Source organism: Pongo pygmaeus, chromosome 12, assembly GCF_028885625.2.
Source record: "Pongo pygmaeus isolate AG05252 chromosome 12, NHGRI_mPonPyg2-v2.0_pri, whole genome shotgun sequence".
In the NCBI taxonomy this organism is placed as follows: domain Eukaryota; kingdom Metazoa; phylum Chordata; class Mammalia; order Primates; family Hominidae; genus Pongo; species Pongo pygmaeus.
Genome location: NC_072385.2, coordinates 45,267,736 through 45,285,349, shown reverse-complemented (window position 1 = coordinate 45,285,349; position 17,614 = coordinate 45,267,736). Strand labels below are relative to the sequence as shown.

Here is a 17,614-nt window from a genome sequence, read left to right as displayed (position 1 = left end):
TCTGTGACCAAGGACAGAAATTCTAAACTCAGGCTGAGCTAACAGCCTTTTCTGACCTGATCACCTGGGCAAAAGCTGATGTATATAATACATTTCTAACCATACAGATAGATTCATTTCATAAAAATTGATGATATAGATATGAATAGTTGGTAATCCATTTAGAAAAATATTAAGAAGAGACTAAAACTAAATAATATTTGAGTAAAATGAGTGTAATTTGTGTCATTAAAGAAAAAATGTGCGTATGGTATATAACTACTAAAAACTCAGTGGCTAATAACACTAAGCATTTATTTTCCTATTCATGATAACAATCATCTGGTTGATCAAGGAAGGGCTTAGCAGGGTGGTTCTGCTGCAGGGCACTGAGATTATCACCAGCACTTGGATAGGGTTTGATCTGGGACCCAGGCAGGGTCAAAACAAGGTACAACATACCTAAGGCAAGCAGCAGGAGTGAATACAATCCCCAAACCAAGCTGCATAGGAAAATAATTTAAATCTAATTATTGAACTTAAATTATTTGCCTATTCAGCTTAAGTCTTATACTTATTATAAGTTCAATAATCTCTAACCCAGGTGCACACAATTTTAATTTATTCTTTCACTTTGGCAAATACTAAAGTTTCAAAAAATATTTACTGCATTTAATTATCAAGATATTTGATCTATTGATAAAAATGATTTTTTAACTTTTACAATGTTAAAAGTCTTCAAAAGTAATTTTTTATTAATTAGAATTAAAACTGAGTGTGTTTTTAACATGTGGCTTTAACATAAATGGCCTCATTGTAAAAAATATACATTTTTTTAGCTGAAGTAAATATCCTTTAGTACATAGCTCCTGAAAACTCCAGTAGATTACCTGTACACTTGTTGAAATGCAGATTGTCACACAATAGGTCTAAGATGGATTTGTTAGTTTGTATTTGTAACATGCTCACCGTGGTGCTGAGGAGGCAGTTGACATCTGGACAAATTTTGATTAGCAAAGTGTTTACACATTAAAGAAAAAATATACTTTGTGAACAATTAGGTTTCTTATTTGTTTTATCAACAAAGGTTTTTCATTTGTTTGTCAAAGAATTGCTAGGTATGCTAAGAAATTTTCTCATTTTTCTTTTTACTTTATGGCTTAGGAAGTTTTTTGCAATGATCCTAGACTTGCTAATAAGATGTGGAAGCACAGACAAGGATATTCTGGGGTCAACCCAAATCTGAAAAATTGAGATTTGGGGTAAAATTGGCCTTACTTGGTTGTCAGCTCTCAGTTCCTCTTTATCACCATCATTTCTGGAAACACATTTCACAAAAATCCCTTTTCTCTTTATGATTTCTGGTAGAGTTGCTCAATAAGGCACCCTCATGTCCTACATAAAAGTTAGAAGAAGATGATTCAATATTCATTGACACCTGCAGGTAGACACATGGACTGAGGTGAGGACTGGAGAATCACCTAGTGAGGTGCTACACGCAGCTAAGAGAACCAGCACCCTAACATCTCTGCTTCCTAGACGGAGGAGAGGAACACATGGTCAAGCAGCCCATACTTTCAGGGGCAGATGCGTTCAGGTTTCTGGTGGACCACCAGAGAGTCCCGTGTTTCTAGTATCAGCTTCTCTGATTACCACACCCCAGGTTGGATGTTTGACTCTAATTTCTTGTTTTAAAACAATTCCTTCTTGAAATCTGTAGAGTGGTTTCTATTTTGTTGTATGACCCCTGAAAGACGCCACAACACAGATTCCGCAGGTATCATAATTGTTCTCCGTTACTAAATCAGGGAGACATTGTCATATCTGTACTGCTGGGACTGAGGATGAAGAAGGAGAGTGAGAATACGCAGGAGACTTCCTGACCCCTTCTGCCAAAAGCTTAAAAACTTGTACACATCTAAGAAATGCTTTCAGCAGATGGGGACACCAGGAGGAGCATCTGTACAGCCCAACTTCATACATTTGTTTCACTAAGGGGTTTATGTTCTGGCTTGTAACATTGTGGGAGGGTAACTGGACTTCTGTTCACAGTAATAAGCTGCAAAATCTTCAAGCTCAAGGCTGCTGATGGTGAGAATGAAATCTGTCCCAGATCCACTGCCACTGAACTTTGATGAGACCCCAGTGCACAAATCCTTTGCATCATAGAGGAAGAGCTTAGGGGATTTCCCTGGTTTCTGCTGATACCAGGCTAAATCACTGCTAATGCCCTCACTTGCCTGGCAAGTGATAGTGACTCTGTCTCCTACAGATGCAGACAGGAAGGATGGAGACTGGGTCATCTGGATGTCACGTCTGACACTGAGATTGGAAACATAAAAACAAATATCCACACTATGAATCATGGTATTAGAGAACTTCCCAGAAGTGCCAGACATATTGAGCACACTGGGCTAAGAAAATTCCTAATGTTCTCCTTTCTTACCTGGGAGCCAGAGCAGCAGGAGCCCCAGCAGCTGAGCGGGGACCCTCATGTCCATGCTGTGTCCTGACTGGGTCTGACTCCTGCACAGGGTGTGACTAATCTATTAAGAAGTCTTTAGGGCAGGGGGCTGTGTTCTGGGAACATGCAAATCAGCAGGGGGTGGTTCAGGCTGGGCACAGCTGCAGGGCTGGCTCATCTCAGTAACTCAGCACAGAGACAGTGTTCTCAGTATCCTAGGTCAGACCAGGGTAGCCCAGATTTGCCTGCGGAGAATGTTTCTTCCTAAAGAGCACTTTGTTACCAAGTACATTTTTGGGCATCTATTGGCAAAATTTGAAGTGGTTATGAGAACTAGATGGAGTAATGTATTTCAGTGCTGGATTGGGAATAAGCAGGAGAATATTCTAGTTTGTGGAGAGTGCTTAATAAAGTCTTAGAGGGTGGGGCTATCAGGTCTTCAATATACTGTGAAATTGTTCCAGTTGCGGGGAGGGACACTTTATGACATACATAATACATTTTTCTAAGTGTGAAATGGATTTTTCTTAAACAAAAAAGAACACTTAATCATGAGCAAGTTAAGTGTTGTCAAAATTATTTTGTAATGGCCCTAAACCAATGTTATTTCCAGTATAAGATCAAGAGGTTTACTGTGGATGAACAAAGAGGATAACATGATTTTTCAAAGCATCTGACATCCACAGATCCTGCATTGTCCAGAGGTACAGGTCTCTTTAGTAACCGAGTGTTAATGGGATTCACTTTATTCTTGGTTTGAGGACCCCCGTATTCTACCCCCTTTTTCTATCATTGGGTATTATTTTCCACAGTTCATCAGCATGAAGGTCTGCCTAAGAATGCTAAATCTGATTACTTTAAAACAACTATTTGTTTTTTCTTCTGCTATAGAAATCTTGATTAGTATAAATTTGAAGCTGTGTTAATTTGCTTAGGATAACAGCCTCCAGCACCATCCATGTTGCTGCAAAGGACATGAACTCATTTTTTATAGCTGTAAAGTAAGTATTCCATGTTGTGTATATACCACATTTTCTTTATCCAGTCTACCACTGATGGACATTTAGGTCGATTCTATGTCTTTGCTATTGGGAATAGTGCAGTGATAAACATAGATGTGCATGTGTCTTTATGGCAGAACAATTTATATTCCTTATGGTACATACCCAATAATGAGATTGCTGGGTCAAATGATATTTCTGTTTTAAGTTCTTTGAGAAATTGCCAAACTGCTTTTCATAATGGCTGAACTGACTTATATTCCTATGAGCATTGTATAAGCATTCTCTTTTCTCTATAAACTCACTAGCATCTGTCATTTTTTGGCTTTTTAATAATGGCCATTTTAACTGGTATAAGATGGTATCTCACTGTGGTTTTGATTTACATTTTTCTAAAACCTAGTAATTCTTAGCACTTTTTCATATGATTTTGGCCTTTTATATCCTTTTTTTGAAAAGTGTTTGGTCATGTACTTCATCCCTTTTTAAAAGGGTTGTGTTGTTTCTTTGTTTGTTTGTTGGCTTGTTAATTTGCTTAAGTTCACTATAGATTTTTTAATGAAAAAACAAGAATAAGAGTATAAGAGGAAATATAATACAACAGAAAACACAGACTGTGGTTAAGTATTGCCTCATGGATTTTAATATATATATTAGATACATGCTGTGTTTATGTGTATAATGATCCACAAACTAAAGGGTGACTGGTTTAAGGAATGCCTATTTTATGCTGAGGCTTGCCTACCTTTCAAATTATGAACAAAAGGCTACAGCACTACTTGCATGATTCTCAAAACTTCTAGCTGCATAAGATAGAGGTAGAGAAGATTTACTCAGATAGACGCATTGGAAGCTGTAGAAGCTTGTCCTGCGGTGTTGTGGATGTTGCTGTGATTGTAGTAGTTATTAGTACAGTGGGAGTAAAAGCAGCTGGAAGATTTAAAATTTCTTCTCTTCCTCATACTTACAACTCCCTCTAGAGTTAGATCAATGATAGTCCAGGAATCTCTGACAGATTAGAAAAAAGGAGTGAAAAAAAGACACAAAACAGAGTACTATAAATAGAAAGGGGAAAATCATTGCAGAGCCTATGATGATAAAAATATAAAAGATGGATATTATGAGTATTTTTATGGCAACTAACTTGACAGAAGTAACAAGAAATCTGTACTATAAACTTACCCAGAATGAAAAATCCAATTTTACATCTGCCTGACTGGTGACATGATACCTTATCAAAATTACACAAACTTTCAAGAGAATCAAAAAGAGCAAATACCCCAAACTTATCATATGAGATCACCATATCCTTCAGTCCAAAATCTAACAAGGACATAACAAAGGGAGAAATTAAATGCTGGTATCTGTTATGAACATAAACACAAAAATTCTGAAAAATAAGAAAAGAAGGAAAATAGAATCATTTTTATATCTATTCATTTGTGAATACACATGGTTGAGTGTACTATAGTTTTTTGTTTCTTTTTGAGACAGAGCATCGCTCTGTCACCTAGGCTGGAGTGCAATGGTGTGATCTTGGTTCACTGCAACCTCTGCTTCTCGAGTTCAAGCGGTTCTCCTGCCTTAGCCTCCCGAGTAGCAGGGATTACAGGCATGTGTCACCATGTGGTGCTAATATTTGTATTTTTAGTAAAGTTGGGATTTCACCATGTTGTCCAGGCTGGTCTCGAACTCCTGATCTCGTGATCTGCCTGCCTCAGCCTCCCAAAGTGCTGGGATTACAGGCTTGAGCCACCACACCTGGCCTGAGTATATTATAGTTTTTATGCTAGGAATACTTGATATGTAGTTATAAGTTCTTAAAAATTGATATGAAATAGATGTGACAGTTTTATTTTTCTAGCTTTTAAAATAATATTTCATCTTATTTAAATAATTTTTCCAATTTTGTGTGACTTTTCATTTTGCTCAGACTTTTAATTAAAATGAATAACCAATGTATTAAAAACCTACCATTTTGACTTAATCTATGAAGTATATTTAAATTCTCATTCTATGGAAGAAATGTCCAAAGTACCTAGAAAAGAGAGATCTTGCAAGAGATACACAGTTCTTCAGTTTCAGAGCTGAGATTATCTCTCAGATACTCTGGCTCATACAATTTTCAGTACACCGCAAGATAGAAGATGCAAAGACAACATTACCCAATTGGTCTTGCACTTACTTTATTCACTGTTAACTAAGTTTATCGAAAAAAATTACAAAAATTACATTGTCAATGAACTGTCACAAATAAATACATCTTTAGAACCACCTCCAAAATCCAGACATAGAACATTTCTATAACTCCAAAATGTTTTGACCCACTCTTTTGGAATCAACTTACTTTCCACCACACAGATCAGGGAACTCTTGATCTGCTTATTGTCAGTACAGATTCCATTTTCTTTTTAAGAGTTTCACGTAAATGAAATATAGCATGTGCTCTTTTGTGTCTGGTGACTTTTGTGCAGCATATGTGTTTCTCAGATTCATTCAGATGTCCTGTGTTCCAATAATGTGCTCCTCTTTATTTTTGAGTATTATTTAACTGTTTGGTAATTTTATAATGGATCCCTTCACCTGTTGATTGCCATGTGTGTTGTTTCCACTTTGGGCTATTATGGATAAAGCTGCTATGAATGTTCTTGAACAAGACTTTGCATGAACATATCTCTTAATTTATTTTGGGCTAATACCTAGGTGTGTAGTTGCTGGGTCTTACAGTAAGTGTTTAATATTCTGTCCAACTTTTTCCAAAGTGGCTGTAACATTTTACATGTTCACCAATAACTTAGTATAGCTGCACACCTTCCAACTGCTGTTTTGATTTTTTTTAAGATTTCACCTAATTTTCACTCAACAGTAATCAGAATAGCTAATGATTATTAAGCTATGTTTTTCTTACTATTTTCTTATCAATTTTGGGGATTGATGTGTTTCAGGGTATTAACAGAATCAATACTGTCCAAGCTCCCTTTCAAACACCTTTATCAAGCCATAATATTTAGTATGCTAACAGGATATATAAAGGGGGTGTTGGTAGTAGTAATAAGTATTTTCAATATTTATTATTATCATACTCCATAAGGCAATATATCTTCAATGAAATAGCGTTTGACCAGACTTAGGATAGAAAGGTTCTCATCTAAACCCTAGTATTCAATATTAGGAAAAGTTTGAGGAATTAAAAAAACCATCCAGGAAGGCAAGTCGGAGAGTGTTTTGCTAGTCAAGTAGCACTGCAACACTGATGCTCTTCTAATGCCAGGCCTTCACAATAATTTCCACTCAAAACATTTCGTTGCCTCCTTGCCTTGTTCTCCTTATGAGACTTCATGTTGAGGGCAAGTGGCATCACAGAGGGAGCAGTGCACTTGGGTGCAGAAATATGGCTGAGCAGATTGTCTGGTCTTAGAGGTGGCTGCAATGGAATAAACATTTTCAAGGAAGTTCCCTGTTAAAGCTGATAAATTGTTAGTTAAGGCCAGGTGCAGGGGCTTATGCCCATTATCCCAGATGTTTGCAAGGTCAACGAGGGAGGACAGCTGAAAGCCAGGAGTTCAAGACCAGCCTGGTAAACATAGGGAGACCCCCCCCCCGTGCCCCGCCATCTCTAGGAAAAAAAAGGATGTTTCTTAATATGTGGTGTGAACAGTGGCATTTCTAAGTGATTATTTATTAATATTTGCTCAGAAAATTAGAACATAGAATGATGTCTTCTGAACCAACAATACCATAATAAAGATGTTAAGTTTTTTAACTCTGGTAAATATAGAGAACATAGCATTGCCCATCTTAGCCATTTTTAAGTGTACAGGTCAATGACATTAAGTACAGTTACATTGTTGTGCTATCATCAATAATATCCATCTCCAGAACTCTTTCTATCTTCTAAAACTGAAACTCTATTCCAATTAAGTGACAACTCCTTCCCCATATCCCCTGCTCCCAGTTCCTGGCAACCTCCATTCAAATTTTGTCTCTATGACAGTGACTACTATGAAGCAGGTTCACTGTGCACTGGTTACCAACTTATCAGAGTCCAGGGAGACAGAGCAATCATACACAACAAGTTACAAGAATCTGTTTTAGTATTTACAGGTGGCCAGCAAGGGACTGCAGAAGCCTAGGATTTATTGTGGGTCTGTCCCCTTAGGCACAGGCATGTGGGGCTGATGGAATCTTGACTGTGTGTACCAGACCTGGACCACCGCTGAGGAACCCCAGAAAGAAGATGCTCTGTGTTTTTAATTCTAGTGTCACAGGACACATAGAGCTAATGTATTGGAGGACTAAAGTACTGGAGGACAGTACTAGGAGAAGCTGGGACAGGGGCAGCCTATTCTGATTAGTTCCTCCCTATTTCAGAATGTTACATTTCCAGCACATTCTACAATTATTCTTGAGAAGTGTAAGAAAGAGAGTGGGGAGGACCAAGTGAGTCCAGGACCATCAGAGGACCATACTGGAGTCACCCCCCAACCCAGACACCCCCTTAGAAAGCTATTCCGTTTTATATGCCTACCAACCACCCTGAACTGGAGGCAGAGGTGTGTCTTGTCAGACTGATGAAGCACCTTGACTAATACAATCTCAAAGCAACATCATTGAGCCAGATCCAGAATACATTTCACTGGGCCAGTGATCCGGTCCTCCTAAAGCAGTTATGTAGCCCAGGGTCCCATGATCCACAGAAGAAGTTGCTAAAAGGGTGAAAGAAGAATCCTTCAGGTGGGCCCATTTTCTGCAATTATGAGCCTGTTTCCAGATCTCCTCTACTTGAATTTCTAGGATACATGAGGTGTTTATCCAGGTATAGCAGGAGGTGTTGGAAATTGTATACAATCCTCCCAGTTGGGATTTTAAAAAGTCTAGAGCAACACTGTTATCTTAAACATCCTTGCCAAAGGAGTTAACGGATATCTGCTGGGCTACCAAGGCAGTGGCTATGGAGGAGGAGCAGTATCTGCCATGGTCAGGGACAAGTTTCTTATCATTTCTCTCTTTCATGAGCACTGACTCCTATACATAGTAGCAAAAAGATCATAAAATACATAAACCCATAGTCTGTTATACCTTCTGGCAGGTCCCTCGTAAGTCTGAGGTACAGCTTTGGGCTGCAGGCTCAATGGCTCACCTAATTGCAAGGAATAATATCCAGAGACAACCCCAGCATGCCCAACATGCAGAATCTCACCATCCCACAATAATCCAGAGATGGCATCACACATCCTGCATTTTGGTCACTCCCAGACCGCTTACAGAGAAAGATGGAGCTCTTGGGTGCATACAGCCCCCTTTCTCCATTTTATTGTTCAATCGCCCAGTCATGGTTATGCTGGTATTGGTGTGTTCGTTAACCAAGTCTCACTGTTGGCAGAGTTGCATGAGCAAAGTTTTCCTCAGACGATATTGTTCATAGACAGAGGGTAGCATTAGTCTGGCCCTTGATTTTGCCATTCCCATGGGACATTTCTCATCTACAGAATCAGAGAAGTGTGGTAGATCAAAATATCAGTTCACCAAGGTTTTTTTAGTTGTGGTCATGACATTTTCCACAGAGTTGATTCATTTAAACAGGGGGCCTCCAGTTTCCTCCCATGTGGCAGGTGTGAGATCTTCACTTGGTAGGCCAGTGCTCAGGTCTTGTTGATGTACATCGTGTTATTAGGAAAGTTGAGTGTTATTTAACTGTTTGGTAATTTTATAATGGATCCCTTCACCTGCTGATTGCCATGTAAGTTGTTTCCACTTTGGGCTAGTATGGATAAAGCTGCTATGAATGTTCTTGAACGAGACTTTGCATGAACTTGTGCCTTCATTTCTTTTGGGCTAACACCTAGGTGTGTAGTTGCTGGGTTTTACAGTAAGTGTTTACTACTCTGTCCAACTTTTTCCAAAGTGGCTATAACATTTTACATGTCCACCAATAACTTATGATAGCTCCACAGCCACCAACTGCTGTTTTGAATTTTTTTAAGATTTCACCTTATGGTGCATCAAAATATCGGTCCACCAATGTTTTTTTTTAGTTGTGGTCATGACATTTGCCACAGAGTCAATTCACTTAAACAGGGGCCTCCGGTTTCCCCCACATGTGGCAGGTGTCAGATCTTCACTTGGGAGGCCAGTGCTTGGGTCCTATTGATGTACACCATGGTATTAGGAATGTTGGTGTAGTTTACCTTTGGTAGAAGGAAAGGGAACCACGAGTTAGTGACAGTATGAGGAGAAGAATGGCAGATTCAGTATTTTGAAAGATCACCCTTGGTGACTGGGAAGAAGCTAACAAAGACGTTATGCTTCTAGGCCTTTGCTGCCTCATCCTGGCCAAAATGGAGCCTGACACGTTAGTGCATCATCTCTCACCCATCCCAGGGTCTCAGGTGTCCCCTCCCCATCTACAAGGGTTGGGCCATATTGGTGTAGGAAACCGTTCTGGCTGTCCTTGCTCTGTGAACAATCCATTGCCTTTGTCACTTGAACCAGACATTTCAGTCCTGATTGTCCACTCCAGGAAGGGAGATCATGCCCTTCTCATAACATCACCAACACTAAAGGAAGGATAAGATGTCCCCGGCACCAGAAGAGAGCCCCTAGCTTCCTCATATTTCTTAGTCGTGTTATCCCCCTTTGTGGGGTCTTGTAGAAAGGAGGCACTCAGAGAAAACATAATCTCCATATCAGAGTTAGGGTATGATGATGGCCTGAATTGAAAATCACCCCAGGGCATGCATTCTAAAGGAAAAAAAGTAATACAATGGTTAGGAACACTGAAATGGCTCTCACAGTGTCTGCCTGGTCTACCTTCATTGTTATCCAGCTCGGTGTTTCTCAACATGCACTATTTCCCTTGTTCTGGAGAGCGATGTTTAATGTCCATATTGCTCTAGTCAAATGGCATACCACCCCATTAGCAGACTGTCTAGATGTCCTTTCTAGATGTTTCTGTGTGAGTCCACTGATGTAGCATTCACTAGATTCATTGGCCTGTGGATGCAGGGTGCATGGAAAGTTCATCGTGTTCCATGAGAGTGTGCCTATTGTCATGTTGCTTGGGCAGCGAAAGATGCTCCTTGGTCAGTGTGAAGTGTCATGGGGCATCCATAAATATGACATGTTTCTCTCAAAGGTGACCTTGGTAGTCGCAGCATCCAATTGATCATCATATCTCTTTTTCTTCCAGGTGGAAAGCTGTGGCCATAGTCCTTTTCTCCACATTGGGGATTCTTTAATAGTCCAGTCACTCAGTTGTCATTTTCCTGAACAGATGGTGAGGCTGTTGGCAATGCCCCAGGATTTAGTGGAAATGTGGCATGGTACGATGCTGGGACAGCCTGCATGGCCATTACCACTGAAAGTAGTTTGGTCCACTGGGTAGAGATCCCACGTTAAATTTCAGTTAAAAAAGTGGCCATCCACTGGCTGAAACGTGGCCACATTTAGTGGACCTGTCAGTTTGTGTTTTGCTCAGCCATCAGTGACTCCTGTCAAATGGAAATCTCTGAATCTTGGGCTCCACATGGGCAAATGAAGAGCCAAATTATCACCTACAAGTCATTTGGTCTCTTCTAGCAAGCTCCCCATTTTTTTCATGGAGCCACAGATCTTGTGGGGTCCTGATTAGGCCTGATCAAGAATGTGCCATTTCCATTTGATAACATGAATCTGTTGAGATTGTCCAGTTTTACTAATGGTGTTTGTAAGCATCCAAGTGAGAATGGACAGCTAAGGGAGCAGTGTCACAGTCACACATGGTGCTGATGCCTTAACATGTTCAGTCTCCATCAGTGCCTAATAGCAAGCAAGGAGTTGTCATTCAATAGAAGGACATCTGGTGGCTGCTTCAGGCAACTTGTGTGCCCAAAAATTGAGAGGCTAGTGCACTCAGTGACAATTTTCTGTTGCCACAGACTCCAATCAGTGTGTATAGAAGTTGTGGATACCTGGACTTCCATCTGGCTAGCAGGCTGTAAAAATCTTAAACAAGTGTCTGGGCCATGCCTTGTTGAACAGATTCCAAGGCTACTGTTGCAAAAGGCCTCCTTCAAAGTTGGCAACTTTGTTCATGATTTTGACTAAGGGAGCCAGGAGAACACTCAGGTGAGGTTTATGCTGCCCTCCATATGCAAAGGACCCTACCAGCTGTTCAGTCTCCTTTTTATCAGTGGGCACCAAGGGGAACAATGTTTCAAGCTGTTCAGTTGGCATAATAATTAACTATGAGTACACAGCTCACTTTCAAGATACAAATATTCCTTGATGGAAGTAACAGCATCATACATGGCTAGTGTCTCAGAACCTTCACCACATCTGATAGAACATCAATTCAATTACCTGGGTTTGTGTGTCAGTTTTGCTTGACTGTGAATACGTTTTCTCATTTCTCTAAAGACAGCTGCACCTGTGCAGGTGATAAGATCACGAGCTGCATACTTTACCTCAGTTGTTGTTGTAAATAAGTTGCTTCACTTAGTGTCACATTATGGAAGAATTTCCTAACTGTGATGAAAGTCGTTGGAAAATCCTCAAATAATATTTCATGCTCAAATATAACTGACAAGAAAGACAAATGCATATACAGGGAAACAACCATTGCCCTCCTCATGTTGGATGAGGCCTGCTAAAAACACCTGACACCAGTAAGTCTGATCCTTGATGTGTGGTGCAATCTTGGGTTATTCTCCTTCGAAAGATGGATGCTCAGAAGTTCTGGTATCCCCATGAGTCCCCGTTAATTGAAATTCATATTGTTGAGCCCATGCATGGATAGTGATGATGTCGGTTCATGAGACTCCATGGGAAAGCTGGAAAAGGTGACTGCCTGAAATCAATGTTTTGAATTATTTCAATTATTTCGAGCCCTTGCTTCTAATGGCCTTTAGATAAGTATTCACTTGGAAAGCATTTATTTTTTCTAGTGGTCCATTTTTGGAAAGTCCAGTCATATCTCCTCCAGAATGACTTTGTGTCCAATCCTTCAGAAGTGTTTCTTCTAAAGCCTGATGCTCTGTCAAAACCAGTAGTCAATATTGTGATATTGTTTGTAATTTCCAGAGGGGGCAGAGGATAATAGTAATGGTAATAACGCGGGAGGTGTACACGCCCCCCTTGTGATATTGTTCATAACATCCAGGCGGAGAGGAGGAAATTACTTCCAATATCACGGGGGTGTACAACCCCCCTTATGATTTGTTCTTAGTATCAAGAAGGGGAGAGGACGATATTACCACCAATATCGTTGGGAGGATACACCCCTCTTGTGATATTGTCTGTAGTGTCCAGGGGGAGAGAGGACGATATTACTCCCAATATCGCGGGGGGTGTGCACACCCCCCCCTTGTGATATTGTTCATAATATGCAGGAGGGGAGAGGACTATATTACTCCCAATATCGCTATAGGTGTACATGCCCAATTGTGATATTGTTCGTAATATCCAGGGGAGGAGAGTACAATATTACTCCCAATATCGCGGGGTGTGTACACCCCCCGTTGTGATATTGTTCGTCATATCCAGGGGGGAAGAAGAGATGACATTAATTTCAAAATCGTAAACACGTTGTGTGTACAACTCCCTGTCACATTGTTCATCCAGGGGCGGAGAGGATGATATTACTCTCAATATCGCGGGGGGTGTACATCCCCCGTTATATTGTTGGTAATATCCGGGGGAGAGAGGAGATGATATTACTTTCAATATTGTAAACAGCTTTTGCGTACAGCCGCCTGTGATATTGTTCGTAATATCCAGCGCGGGAGGGGATGATATTATTCCCAATATCGCAAAGGGTGTACACCCCTCTCTGATATCACTCGTAATATCCAGTGGGAGAGAGGAGATGATATTACTGTCAATATCATAGACAACTTGTGTGTACGCCCCCCTTTGATACTGATCGTAATATCCAGGGTGGGAGCGGATGATATTACTGTCAATATCGCGGGGGCTTTACACATCCCTGTGATATCATTCCTAATATCTAAATGGGGAGAAGATGATATTACTCCCAATATCGCGGGGGTGTAAACCCCCCCGTGATATTGTTCGTAATATTCAGAGGGGGAGAGGATGATGTTACTCCCAATATCGCAGGGGCGTACACCACCCTGCGATATTGTTCATAATATAGAGAGGGGAAGAGGATGATGTGATGCCCAATATCGCGGGGGGTGTACACCCCCCTGTGATATTGTTCATAATAACCAGGAGGGGAAGAAATGGCATTATTCCCAATATCATGAGGGGTCTACACCCCCTTAGATTTTTCGTAATATCCAGGGAGGGAGGTGATGATGTTAATCCCAACATCGCGGGGGGTGTACACCGCCCTGTGATATTGTTCGTAATATCCAGGGGGTAGAGAATGATAGCACTCCCAATATCACGGGGGGTGTAATATCCAGGTGAAGATTTGAGATATTACTTTCAACGTCATAAACACCTTGTGTCTACACCCCCCTGTGATATTGTTTTTAATATCCGGGGGAGAGAGGATGATATTACCCCCAATATAGTGAGTGGTGTACAACCTTCTGTGATATTGTTCATAATATACAGGGGGAAGAGAATGATATTACTCATATTGTGGAGGAGGTATGCCCTCCTGAGATATTGTTAGTAATATCCAGAAAGGAAGAGAATAATACTCCCAACTTCGTGGGGGTGCACACCCTCCTGTGATATTTTTTGTCATATTCAGAGGGAGAGAGGATGATATTACTCCAAACATCCCGGGGGGTGTACACCCCTCTGTGATATTGTTCGTGATATCCAGGGAGGGAGAGGATGATACGACTTCCAATATCGCGGGGGGTGTACACCCGCCTATGATATTGTTTGTAATATCCAGGGGGGAGAGGGTGATGCTACTCCCAATATCGCGGGGGGTATACAGCCCCCGTGATATTGTTCATAATATCCTTGAGGGATTGGAGATTATATTACTTTCAATATCGTACAAACCTTGTGTGTACACCTGCCTGTGATATTTTTCATGATATCCGGGGGGGAGGAGTGGATGATATTCTTCCCAATATCGGGGGGTGGTGTACACCCCTCTGTGATATTGTTCACAGTATCCAGGGTGGGGGAGAGGATGATATTACTCCCAGTATGGCGGAGGTTGTAAACCCCCTGTAACCTTGTTCGTGATATTTAGGGGGAAAGAGGATAATATTACTCCCAATATAGCTGGGGGTGTACACCCCCCTGAGATATTCCTAATATCCTGGGGTGGAGAGGATGATATTACTCTCAATGTCGTGGGGGGTGTACACACCTCTGTGATATTGTTGGTAATATAAAGGGGGGGAGAGGATGATATTACTCTCAACATCTCCAGAGGTGTACACCTTTCTATGATGCTGTTAATAATATCCAAGAGGAGATTGGAGATGATATTTTCTTTTTTTAAATTATTATTATACTTTAAGTTTTAGGGTACATATGCACAGCGTGCAGGTTTGTTACATATGTATACATGTGCCATGTTGGTGTGCTGCACCGATTAACTCTTCGATATTACTTTCAACATCGCAAACATCTTGTGTGTACACCCCTCTGTGATATTGTTCATAATATCCAGCAGGGAGAGGATGATATTACTCCCAGTATCGCCGTGGGTGTACAGTCCCCGATGATATTGTTTGTCATATCCATGGGGGTAGAGGATTATATTATTCCCAGTATCATGGGGGGTGTACACCCCCCTGTGATATTGACCATAATATACAAGTGGGGAATGGATGATGTAACCCCCAGTGTCGCAGGGGCTTATTGTCCCCGGTGATATTGTTTGTATTATTCAGGGTGGGAGAGGATGATATTACTCTCAGTATGGGTGGTACACCCCCCTGTGATATTGCTTATAATATTTAGGGGGGAAGAGGATGATATTACTCCCAGTATCATCGTGGGTGTACACCCCCCTGGGATATTGTTCAGAATAACCGGGGGGAGAGGATAATATTACTCCCAATATTGCAGGGGGTGCACACCCTTCTCTGGTATTGTTTGTAATATCCAGTGGGGGAGGGGATAATATTACTCTCAATATCGTAAGTAGTGTGCACCCTTCTGTGATATTGTTTGTAATATTCAGGGGGCGATTGGAGATAATATTACTTTCGGTACTGTAAACACTTTTTCTTTACACCCCCTGTGATAATGTTTGTAATATCCAGGGGGGCAGTGTGTGTTATTACTTCCAATATTGTGGGGGATGTACACATGATATTGTTCATAATGTCTAAGGGGGAGAGGATGATATTACTCTCAGTATAGCAGGCAGTGTACTCCTCTTCCCCCATAATATTATTCATAATTCCCAGAGGGGGAGAAGATGATATTACTCCCAACATCTCAGGCGTTGTACCCCCACCATGTAATATTGTTCGTAATACCTGGTGAGGAGAGGATGATATTACTCCCAATATCACGTGTGGTGTATCCCCCACTTTGATATTGTTCATAATACCTGGGGGGGGGAGGATGATATTACTCACAATATTGCAAGTGATGTAGCCCCATCTTGTGATATTGTTCACAATATCCAGTGGGGGAGAGGATGATATTACTCCCAATATCGTGGGGAGTGTACCCCACCACGTGATATTGTTTGTAATACCCAGGGCAAGTCTTCCCTATGTTGTTCTCATGATAGTGAATAAGTCTCTTGAGTTCTGATGGTTTTATGAAGAGGTGTTCTTCTACACAAGCTCTCTCTCTTTGCCTTCTGCCATCCAGGTAAGATTCGATGTGCTCCTCCTTGCCTTCTGTCATGACTGTGAGGCCTCTCCAGCCATGTGGAACTGTAAGTCCATTAAACCTCTTTTTTTGTAAATTGCCTAGTCTTGGATATGTCTTTATCAGCAGTGTGTAAATGGACTAATACTGTAAATTGGCACCAGGAGAGTGGGGAAACATTGAAAAGATACCCAAAAATGTTGAAGTGACTTTGGAACTGGGTAACAGGCAGAGCTTGGAACAGTTTGGAGGGCTCAGAAGAAGACAGAAAAATGTGGGCAAGTTTGAAACTCCCTAAAGACTTGTTGAATGGCTTTGGCCAAAATGCTGATAATGGTATTGACAATGAAATTGAGGCTGAGGTGGTCTCAGATGAAGATGAGGAACTTGTTGGGAGCTGGAGCTAAGGTTATTCTTGTTATGTTTTAGCAAAGAGATTGGTGGCATTTTGCCCTGGTCCTCGAGATTTGTGGAACTTTGAATTTGAGAGAGATGATTTAGGGTATCTGGTGGGAGAAATTTCTAAGCAGTAAAGCATTCAAGAGATGATTTGGGTGCTGTTAAAGGCATTTAGTTTTATAAGAGAAGCAGAGCCTAAATATCCAGAAAATTTGCAGCCTGACAATGTGATAGAAAAGAAAATCCCATTTTCTGAGAAATTCAAGCCAGCTGCAGAAATTTTCATAAGTAACGAGGAGCCCAATGTTAATCCCCAAGACAATGGGGAAAATGTCTCCAGGGCATGTCAGAAGTCTTCACGGCAGCCGCTCCCATCACAGGCCCAGAGGCCTAGGAGGAAAAAGTAATTATGTGGGCCAGGCCCAGGGTTCTCATGCTGTGTGCAGTCTAAGGACTTGGTGGCCTGTGTCCCAGTTGTTCCAGCCATGGCACAAGGGGCCAATGTGGAGCTCAGGCTGTGGCTTCAGAGGGCGCAAACCCCAAGCCTTGGCAGCTTCCATGTGGTGTTGAGCTGCAAGTGCCCAGAAGTCAAGAATTTGGGTTTGGGAACCTCCACCTAGATTTCAGAGGATGTATGGAAACACCTGGGTGCCCAGGCCAAAGTTTGTGACAGGGGTGGGGTGCTCATGAATAGCTTCTGCTAGGCCAGTGCAAAAGAAAAATGTGGGGTTGGAGCCCCCACACAGAGTCCTTACTGGGATACTGCTTAGTGGAGCTATGAGAAGAGGGTCACTGTCCTCCAGACTCCAGAATGGTAGATCCACTGATAGTTTGCACTATTCACCTGGAAAAGCCGCAAACATCCAGTGCCAGCCCTTGTAAGCAGCCAGGAGGGAGACTGTACCTTGGAAAGCCACAGGGGCACAGTTACTCAAGACCGTGGGAACCCACCTCTTACATCAGTGTGACCTGGAAATGAGACATGGAATCAAAGGCAATCATTTTGGTACTTTAAGATTTA

General features: G+C 41.3%; 1 protein-coding gene and 1 gene segment (V, D, J or C); both read right to left on the bottom strand.

Moving 5' to 3' along the window:
- The window catches only part of LOC129026546 (immunoglobulin kappa light chain), a 412,603-nt gene that overhangs the window by 177,771 nt on the left and 217,218 nt on the right, over nucleotides 1-17,614 (bottom strand). The window lies entirely within an intron of this gene.
- LOC134737785 (probable non-functional immunoglobulin kappa variable 1D-42) lies at nucleotides 1,980-2,501 on the bottom strand. The segment is given in 2 exon segments: nucleotides 1,980-2,302; nucleotides 2,426-2,501. Coding segments are annotated over 2 exon segments (378 nt in total).